Genomic DNA, 11,362 nt, shown 5'->3' on the forward strand with positions numbered 1-11,362 from the left:
TCCTCCCCAATTGGTAGTTACAGTCTTGTCCCATCGCTGGAACTCCTGTACGGACTTGGGAGAGGCGACGGTCAAGAGCCAGGAATGAATAAGAATATGTACATAAAAATATATGAATGAGCAATGGCCGAACGGCATAGGCAAGATGCAGTAGAAGGTATAGAGTACAGTATATACATATGAGATGGGTAATGTAGGGTATGTAAACATATAAAAGTGGCATTGTTTAAAGTGGCTAGTGATACATTTATTACATCAAGATGGCAAGATGCAGTAGATGGTACAGAGTACAGTATATACATATGAGATGAGTAATGTAGGGTATGTAAACATATAAAAGTGGCATTGTTTAAAGTGGCTAGTGATACATTTATTACATCAAGATGGCAAGATGCAGTAGATGGTACAGAGTACAGCATTTACATATGAGATGAGTAATGTAGTGTATGTAAACATTATATAAAGTGGCATTGTTTAAAGTGGCTGGTGATACATTTATTACATACATTTTTCATTATTAAAGTGGCTGGAGATGATTCAGTATGTTGGCAACAGCCAATAAATGTTAGTGATGGCTGTTAAACAGTCCGGCCTTGAGATAGAAGCTGTTTTTCAGAAGGGACATGAACAGTCCAAAAAATGCAAAAGGCTAACATGCAAAAGGCTAACATGCAAAAGGATAACATGCAAAAGGCTAACACTACTCCTTTCACTATCTCTGTTGTGAACTGGTGGTACAGAGAATGGTGACGTGTTCTTTAACACACTAAAACGTGATGAACACAGAGATGAATAGTTGTACTGTCAACAACTTTATTCTGACAGGGATTCTAGACAGTGCTCCATTCAGAGAGAGATTCGGATGAACAGAGACTCCACAGAACTACATCAGGTAAGGACATTTCACCAGTACAGAGGAAAGCTAGCAGGTTTTCTTTACAAAAGTGATAACAACATAATTCATAAAATGTATCATATTTTAAGGGTGATGAGGATGAAACAATCATGTCTAAATGTGTTCACCTTTGGTCTGTAGGTACAAGAGGTCTGGTATTATGTCATGGACAAGAAGGTGCTGGTCCTGTTTCTCTCTGGTCAGTGTCTTTATTAAGGTTTTGTTTTTAAATCCAGATTTTAGATTTTAAGTTGACCACATTTATCTGGCAGAATTTTCCATTTACAAGTATTTTCACATATTGAGCTGGAATGGATATCTATAGGCTACAGTAGTTTTAGAAAATATCATCATTTGTTTGGTAGAAACATTTATATGTACAGGTACAGTATGCTGGTCAAAAAGTGAGCTGTTTGTTTGTCAGCGTCACACTGCATGGAGAGCACACCGTGGCACAAAGCTCAATTGCAAGCCTGTTTATTCTTCTAACATTGCAAGACAGTCAAGTTTGATACCAAAGTCTCAATATGTGACGTAGAATGTATTTATTACATGTATTCAATTTGCATCGGGGATTTGGGTCCGATAGAAAAAACAGCCCACTCCTCTCGTAAAGGTCGTTATTGAACCAGTACTTCCAACATGTAGATAACGTTCCTCACATAGACACTACAGTGAAAATATGAATGAGATAATGGACTTCTCCACAGGGCTCTACACTCTCTCCTCATGCCTTGCTCATGAGTATCACTTTGTGAACATGAATAAGACCTGGACTGAAGCACAGAGATACTGCAGAGAGAAGTACACTGACCTGGCCACCATAGACAACATGGAGGATATGAACAGACTGATCAACACTGTAGACAGTGGTTATAATGGATCAGCCTGGATAGGGCTGCAGAAGGGAGAGTGGCAGTGGTCTCTGGCAGACAGAGATTACAGTCAGGGATATGCCAACTGGGAAGAGACCGAACCCAATAATGCCGGAGGGAAGGAGGACTGTGTATTTATGAGACGCAGTGGTCAATGGAATGATGCCCCGTGTAACGTTCAACATTTCTTCATCTGCAATGGCAGTAAGTAACCCTATTAGGAACACTGGCTCTTTCCATGACAGACTGACCAGGTGAATCCAGGTGAAAGATATGATCCCTTATTGATGTCAATGGTAAAAATCCATGTCAATCATTGTAGCTGAAGGGGAGGAGACAGGATAAAGAAGGATGTTTAAAGCCTTGAGACAGTTCAGGCATGGATTGTGTATGTGTGCCATTCACAGGGTGAACGGGCAAGACGAAAAATGTAAGTGCCTTTGAACGGGGTATGGTAGTAGGTGCCAGGTGTCAAGAACTGTGACGCTGCTGGGTTATTATTGCTCAACCGTTTCCCATGTGTATCAAGAATGGTCCACCGCCCAAAGGACATCCAGCCAACTTGACACAACTGTGGGATGCATTGGAGTCAACATGGGCAAGAATCCCTGTTGAATGCTTTCGACACCTGAATCAATGTACACTGCTCAAAGAAATAAAGGGAACACTTAAACAACACAAAGTAACTCCAAGTCAATCACACTTCTGTGAAATCAAACTGTCCACTTAGGAAGCAACACTGATTGACAATACATTTCACATGCTATTGTGCGAATGGAATAGACAACAGGTGGAAACTATAGCAAATTAACAAGACACCCCCAATAAAGGAGTGGTTCTGCAGGTGGTGACCAGACCACTTCTCAGTTCCTATGCTTCCTGGCTGATGTTTTGGTCACTTTTGAATGCTGGCGGTGCTTTCACTCTAGTGGTAGCATGAGACGGAGTCTACAACCCACACAAGTGGCTCAGGTAGTGCAGCTCATCCAGGATGGCACGTCAATGCGAGCTGTGGCAAGAAGGTTTGCTGTGTCTGTCAGCGTAGTGTCCAGAGCCTGTCTCGCTACCAGGAGACAGGCCAGTACATCAGGAGACGTGGAGGAGGCCGTAGGAGGGCAACAACCCAGCAGCAGGACCGCTACCTCTGCCTTTGTGCAAGGAGGAGCAGGAGGAGCACTGCCAGAGCCCTGCAAAATGACCTCCAGCAGGCCACAAATGTGCATGTATCTGCTCAAACGGTCAGAAACAGACTCCATGAGGGTGGTATGAGGGCCCGACATCCACAGGTGGGGGTTGTGCTTACAGCCCAACACCGTGCAGGACGCTTGGCATTTGCCAGAGAACACCAAGATTGGCAAATTCGCCACTGGCGCCCTGTGCTCTTCACAGATGAAAGCAGGTTCACACTGACCACATGTGACAGACGTGACAGTCTGGAGACGCCGTGGAGAACGTTCTGCTGCCTGCAACATCCTCCAGCATGACCAGTTTGGCGGTGGGTCAGTCATGGTGTGGGGTGGCATTTCTTTGGGGGGCCGCACAGCCCTCCATGTGCTCGCCAGAGGTAGCCTGACTGCCATTAGGTACCGAGATGAGATCCCCAGACCCCTTGTGAGACCATATGCTGGTGCGGTTGGCCCTGGGTTCCTCCTAATGCAAGACAATGCTAGACCTCATGTGGCTGGAGTGTGTCAGCAGTTCCTGCAAGAGGAAGGCATTGATGCTATGGACTGGCCCGCCTGTTCCCCAGACCTGAATCCAATTGAGCACATCTGGGACATCATGTCTCGCTCCATCCACAGACTGTCCAGGAGTTGGCGGATGCTTTAGTCCAGGTCTGGGAGGAGATCCCTCAGGAGACCATCCGTCACCTCATCAGGAGCATGCCCAGGCGTTGTAGGGAGGTCATACAGGCACGTGGAGGCCACACACACTACTGAGCCTCATTTTGACTTGTTTTAAGGACATTACATCAAAGTTAGATCAGTAGTGTGGTTTTACACTTTCATTTTGAGTGCGACTCCAAATCCAGACCTCCATGGGTTGATAAATTTGATTTCCATTGATAATTTTTGTGTGATTTTGTTGTCAGCACATTCAACTATGTAAAGAAAAAAGTATTTAATAAGAATATTTCATTCATTCAGATCTAGGATGTGTTATTTTAGTGTTCCCTTTATTTTTTTGAGCAGTGTGTAATACATGTATATCAAAATATTCAGCAAATATCTGTTGATCGGGGAAATACGATACTGTAGTAGTTCCATCAGAATAACACACAATCTGACTTAATGTCATACTTACATTACAGTGAAAAATTCGAAGGAGTCTTTCCATTTCATTAATGTGGCTAAAACGTGGCACGAGGCGCAGAGTTACTGCAGGAAGTACTACACAGACCTGGCCAGTGTGAGGAACCAGACTCAGAACCATGAGGTAGTGACAGTGGCTGCTGCCAATGAAGGGTGGATCGGCCTGTTCAGAGACTCCTGGAAGTGGTCGGGCGGAAGTAACTCCTCATTCACATACTGGATAAAGGAAAAGCCCAACAATTCCAAAGGAAATCAGGACTGTGCCTCGACAAGGTTGAATAACTTGGGAAGATGGGATGATATGCAGTGTTACATAAACAGTCCCTTCATTTGCTACGGTGGTGAGTTATGCTCCTTTTTTATCACATTCATCCTCAGTACACAAACACTGCTGAGAAGGATCTGTGTCTGTGTCCATGTGTGGTCCTAGGGCTCAGATCCTCTGGGAGATGAGAGGGAAATGGAGAGAAAGGGAGAGGAAATCAGTAGAAGCATACTTAAATTCATCCAGGACACCAGATAAAACAGGAGAATTTCGCCAGATAGGACAGACTGACCCTAGCCCCCCCAGCACATAGATTATTGCAGGATAGATACTGGTTACTGAGATAGGATCAACTAGGCAGGATATAACCCCACCTACTTTACCAAAGCACAGCCCCCCCACCACCACCACCAGAGGGATATCAACAGACCACCAACCTACTACCCTGAGACAAGGCCGAGTATAGCCCACAAAGATCTCCCCACCGCACAAGACCGAGGGGGAGAAAAACCAGACAGGACGGTCATGTCAGTGACTCAACCTACTCAAGTCAAGTATAGACTTAAAGGTTTAGACCGAGTCTGCGTCTCTGACATGGATCGGCAGGCCATTCCATAAAAATGTTGCTTTATAAGAGAAAGCCCTGCCTTCTGCTCTTTGCTTTGAAATTCTAGGCCTGCGTCTTGTATAGGTACATGTGGCTGTCTCTTTGTCTCCGTCTGTCTCTGTTAGCTCCAGTGAAGACACAGCAGGTGGTGAGAGTGAAGCTGACCCCAAAGGACCAGGACATGGACCTGACTGATCCTGACATACAGGAAGCCATCTTGCGGCAGGTGAATTTCACCTTCTCTGCCTCGTTGAAAAATTAGAGCCAGTTTAGTACAAGTGATAAAGTGTGACTGCAGTATCTGGCCATAATATATACCATTGACTACAGATGTGGTACCTGTCATCTATAACGACCAATACAAGTACAGTACATTTAAAACATATTATGATATTGTTCATAATGTTTATTACCGCCTATGACTGATGCTATAATTTCTTATGTGGCTGTTATAAAGGCTTTATGAATGAGGAATACAGTAAAGTGTTAGCCAGTACTGGCTGCATAGTTGGTAGACTAGTCAGACTAGTTTGTGTTCCAGATAAGGAAAGAGCTGAGGGAGAAGGGGATTTCTGATGACGTCAAACTGAGATGGAAGGAGCAGACCGTTGGAAAGATCTTCCACGAGGAAGAAAAGAAGAATTAAAGAGGAGAAACTCAACCGAGTATTAAGCTGGAACTGTAAATACCATTACAGCAGAGACTATGGGGACTTTTCTGACCAACATCCCATTGACAGCCCGACTAATCAAAACCCTGAAAACTAACCCTTACCGTATCCCTAACGTTAACCAACCCCCTAACCCTAACCTTAACTAACCCCCTAACCCTGACCTTAACCCTAACCAACCCTCTAACCCTGACCTTAACCAACCCCCTAACCCTAACCTTAACCAACTCCCTAACCCTGACCTTAACCCTAACCTTAACTAACCCCCTAACCCTGACCTTAACCCTAACCAACCCTCTAACCCTAACCTTAACCAACTCCCTAACCCTGACCTTAACCCTAACCTTAACCAACTCCCTAACCCTGACCTTAACCCTAACCTTAACCAATCCCTTAACCCTAACCTTAACTAACCCCCTAACCCTGACCTTAACCCTAACCAACCCTCTAACCCTAACCTTAACCAACCCCCTAACCCTGACCTTAACCCTAACCAACCCTCTAACCCTGACCTTAACCAACCCCCTAACCCTAACCTTAACCAACTCCCTAACCCTGACCTTAACCCTAACCAACCCTCTAACCCTGACCTTAACCAACCCTCTAACCCTAACCTTAACCAACTCCCTAACCCTGACCTTAACCCTAACCTTAACTAACCCCCTAACCCTGACCTTAACCAACCCTCTAACCCTAACCTTAACCAACTCCCTAACCCTGACCTTAACCCTGACCTTAACCAATCCCTTAACCTTAACCTTAACCCTAACCAACCCTCTAACCCTAACCTTAACCAACTCCCTAACCCTAACCCTAACCCTAACCCTAACCTTAACCAATCCCTTAACCTTAACCTCATTTTAGCCAATGTAGAAATTAAATATAGTCGTTCAAGTACCCTTCGTTTCTCCCAACTTTTATTTATTAAAATAAAAACGTATATTATTTGAATGTGGTTCTTTATACTCAGTAGCCAACAACAGTTACATATTAATACTATACTTATATTAAAATAAAAACGTATATTATTTGAATGCTGTTCTTTATACTCAGTAGCCAACAACAGTTACATATTAATACTATACTTATATTAAAATAAAAACGTATATTATTTGAATGCTGTTCTTTATACTCAGTAGCCAACAACAGTTACATATTAATACTATACTTATATTAAAATAAAAACGTATATTATTTGAATGCTGTTCTTTATACTCAGTAGCCAACAACAGTTACATATTAATACTATACTTATATTAAAATAAAAACGTATATTATTTGAATGCTGTTCTTTATACTCAGTAGCCAACAACAGTTACATATTAATACTATACTTATATTAAAATAAAAACGTATATTATTTGAATGCTGTTCTTTATACTCAGTAGCCAACAACAGTTACATATTAATACTATACTTATATTAAAATAAAAACGTATATTATTTGAATGTGGTTCTTTATACTCAGTAGCCAACAACAGTTACATATTAATACTATACTTATATTAAAATAAAAACGTATATTATTTGAATGCTGTTCTTTATACTCAGTAGCCAACAACAGTTACATATTAATACTATACTTATATTAAAATAAAAACGTATGTTATTTGAATGCTGTTCTTTATACTCAGTAGCCAACAACAGTTACATATTAATACTATACTTATATTAAAATAAAAACGTATGTTATTTGAATGCTGTTCTTTATACTCAGTAGCCAACAACAGTTACATATTAATACTATACTTATATTAAAATAAAAACGTATATTATTTGAATGCTGTTCTTTATACTCAGTAGCCAACAACAGTTACATATTAATACTATACTTATATTAAAATAAAAACGTATATTATTTGAATGTGGTTCTTTATACTCAGTAGCCAACAACAGTTACATATTAATACTATACTTATATTAAAATAAAAACGTATATTATTTGAATGCTGTTCTTTATACTCAGTAGCCAACAACAGTTACATATTAATACTATACTTATATTAAAATAAAAACGTATGTTATTTGAATGCTGTTCTTTATACTCAGTAGCCAACAACAGTTACATATTAATACTATACTTATATTAAAATAAAAACGTATATTATTTGAATGCTGTTCTTTATACTCAGTAGCCAACAACAGTTACATATTAATACTATACTTATATTAAAATAAAAACGTATATTATTTGAATGCTGTTCTTTATACTCAGTAGCCAACAACAGTTACATATTAATACTATACTTATATTAAAATAAAAACGTATGTTATTTGAATGCTGTTCTTTATACTCAGTAGCCAACAACAGTTACATATTAATACTATACTTATATTAAAATAAAAACGTATATTATTTGAATGCTGTTCTTTATACTCAGTAGCCAACAACAGTTACATATTAATACTATACTTATATTAAAATAAAAACGTATATTATTTGAATGCTGTTCTTTATACTCAGTAGCCAACAACAGTTACATATTAATACTATACTTATATTAAAATAAAAACGTATGTTATTTGAATGCTGTTCTTTATACTCAGTAGCCAACAACAGTTACATATTAATACTATACTTATATTAAAATAAAAACGTATATTATTTGAATGCTGTTCTTTATACTCAGTAGCCAACAACAGTTACATATTAATACTATACTTATATTAAAATAAAAACGTATGTTATTTGAATGCTGTTCTTTATACTCAGTAGCCAACAACAGTTACATATTAATACTATACTTATATTAAAATAAAAACGTATGTTATTTGAATGCTGTTCTTTATACTCAGTAGCCAACAACAGTTACATATTAATACTATACTTATATTAAAATAAAAACGTATGTTATTTGAATGCTGTTCTTTATACTCAGTAGCCAACAACAGTTACATATTAATACTATACTTATATTAAAATAAAAACGTATGTTATTTGAATGCTGTTCTTTATACTCAGTAGCCAACAACAGTTACATATTAATACGGTCAAATTGCATCTGGATTGTTTTCACACTTATTGTTCAAACTATAATTCCAAGAAATATCTAAAAGTTTCAGCTTTCTTGTTATTGATTCAATCTATTTATTTTTCTTGTTGTTTCTAATTGTAAACAACTACTTACTGTACCTTAACATGAAAGAGTGAGTTTGAATTTACATTGTCGGTTAAAGGGGAAATAGTTGCATCTCTGTGTTTATTCTGTCGTTTTTTGTTCAGGTAGGTTTAACATAACAGTCCCCACAGGGAGAATATATAAATGGTTGATTTTAAATCTAATTTGTTGATCAGTTGATTGATTGATTGCTTTATTATGTGATTGATTATGTATTGAATAATTATGGGATTTTAATATGTTTTACAGCATTAAAGATTATTTCATTGATAAGGTTTTCCTGTGTATGTTTTTCTTCCTAGGATACACCTGTGACATATAATCTACAGTTTATCTGCATGGTTTACCTTGTGCATCTGTTGCCCTTGTTACACATTCAATGACTGGCTATATTTAGAACATTTTACATTTAAGGAGAATTGACCTGATAATACAATTGTTTCTGACATGCAAGAAAACAGAATAAATTCTATTCTATTCAAGACATTTCATTACCTAGCTCCTGATGATGTAGGACACTGTTGTGAAATTCATTCCATGGAGAGTTCACTCTTCCCTTGTAATTGATTAATCAATTAATGTCACTGATTAATTAGGATCTCCCCTCACCTGGTTGTCTAGGTTGTAATTGGACACAAATTGAAAGGAAAAAACAAAAAACCAGCAGACATTCGGCCCTCTGTGGATTGAGTTTGGCACCCATGATCTGGTATGCATTCTATTCATTGTGATGATCTAGGACCGGTTAGTCAAGTTTGGGTAAGGAAAAAGAGAACTGCAAACTATTTCAGGAACCTTCCTGAAGAATAGGCAACACACACACAGAGAGAGAGAGACTCTTGATAGAGAGATTGAGAAAGAGAGAGAGATAGAGAGAGGAAGAAAGAGGTGAGGAGATCATGGTTTCTGCTTTTAATACCGAGGTTGACAAACTGTATAAATATTTATAACACTGGATTATTTGTAGAGTTAAATTTACTTTAAAACTTTAGTTATACTTACTATTATTTCCGTGTCCAAGAAGAGGTCAGATAAGGATTGTCTGCTGGACCAGATGAATGGTGAGATTAAGATATAGAAGTAACACTTTATAACTGCCATATTCCAATGAAATATTTATGAATATATTGTAAATCGTTCATAAATTGTTCATCATTATAGCTATTACAAAGCAACAAAAAAAACACTAATGGACCTGATATTCAATGTATAAACCCATTGATATTATCTTTATGACTGAAATGGGGAAAATGTATATGTCGTCGGATATGCCCTTGAATTCTTCAGCGAGCGGTGTGATCATCTTTCAGTTCCAGCCAGGTGAGTCTGTCTGTGTCCCAATAACACCATATTCCCTGTATAGTGCACTACATTCAAACGGAACCCTATGGGCCCTGGTCAAAAGTAGTGCACTAAAACAGGGATTAAGATGCCATTTGAGAGGCAGCCATACACACTCGCAATTATTTGCTTAAAGGCGCACTCTAGATTTTCACAGCGATTTTTAAGCCATTTAAATGAATGATAAATACCAATTGAATTAATTATAAATGACAGTTCAATTAAATTTGAGGGTGGTTACATTTCCCTAGTGTCATCCCTCAGCTTTTTAGGAAACCAAGAGGCTGGGCTGCCATTTTGAATTACAGAGTGGGGATTTAAATCATGAATGCGATATCAAACGTACAGCTATGGAATAAATGTATGTTTAGATTATGATTGAATTTAAGGGTTCATGGTTTCAGTTCAGATTTGTTGGGTTTCAATTGAACAGAAAGAAAGAAAGAAATATGTTTAAAAGGAAAAGAACAATAGGGTAGAGGAGATAGAGGAGGAAAATAGATAAATGTCATAAAAAGGAGGACAGACAAATGAGGGATGGATGTGTGAGCGACATAGACAGCAGCAAAGTGGAAGAAGAAGGGCAAAGGAGAGAGAGGGAGAGACCCAGTCAGCCAGACTAACATAAAACAACTTGAAAGACAGGTAAGCTACTTTAAAAAAAAACTTCTAGCAGTTTTAACAGTTGATATTTTATAACTGATAGCCGGGATCTTTGTATCAAAGGAAGTCATCTGTTCATGCTCTCTTCCCAGTGTAGCCTGGTGTCACTGCGGGAACATAGACAAGGTAAGATACCCAGATGTAAACGTTTATTTAGGCCTAAAATATGATTTGAAAAGTGGAAACGGCTTTTCGTGTCATTTGTTTTTTTGTCATTTGTGTTACATATTATTTGAACTGTAGTTTTTGTTCATTTGTTTACAATTCTCCTCATCCACATATTGGTCTTTGACAGAGAGAGAGAAAGAGAGAGAATAAGAGAGAGAGAGAGAGAGAGAGAGAGAGAGAGAGAGAGACCTCAGCCTAAACATCAGCACCACAGGTAACTTCCACAAAGCTGTGAACAATCTGAGAGACAAGGCAAGAAGGGCCTTCTATGCCATCAAAAGGAACATACAATTAGATTTAGGCTGGCTAAAAATACTTACATCAGTTATAGTGTCACTACCTCTGAATGTCGTTACATATAGAACACATTGCCTTTTATGGTTGTGAGTTCTGGGGTCCACACACCAACCAAAAATTCACAAAATGGGACAAACACCAAATTGGAAA

The 11,362-nt window shown here is 38.6% G+C and overlaps 1 protein-coding gene and 1 long non-coding RNA gene across 2 annotated transcripts; both read left to right on the forward strand.

Annotated features, from left to right (window-relative positions):
• The first annotated feature begins 710 nt into the window (after positions 1-710).
• LOC110531506 (C-type mannose receptor 2-like) lies at positions 711-5,816 on the forward strand. Its single transcript, XM_021614715.2, has 6 exons — positions 711-892; positions 1,037-1,094; positions 1,606-1,974; positions 4,082-4,423; positions 5,080-5,180; positions 5,496-5,816. Exons 1-6 carry the CDS (start codon positions 863-865, stop codon positions 5,598-5,600), a joined length of 1,005 nt encoding a protein of 334 aa, XP_021470390.2. The 5' UTR covers positions 711-862; the 3' UTR covers positions 5,601-5,816.
• A 3,756-nt stretch (positions 5,817-9,572) lies between these two features.
• On the forward strand, positions 9,573-11,086 carry LOC110531515. Its single transcript, XR_002474710.2, has 3 exons — positions 9,573-10,729; positions 10,840-10,873; positions 11,043-11,086. It is a non-coding gene; the product is annotated as an uncharacterized LOC110531515 (long non-coding RNA).
• The last annotated feature ends 276 nt before the right edge of the window (positions 11,087-11,362 follow it).

This window comes from Oncorhynchus mykiss, chromosome 9 (assembly GCF_013265735.2).
Source record: "Oncorhynchus mykiss isolate Arlee chromosome 9, USDA_OmykA_1.1, whole genome shotgun sequence".
NCBI lineage: Eukaryota > Metazoa > Chordata > Actinopteri > Salmoniformes > Salmonidae > Oncorhynchus > Oncorhynchus mykiss.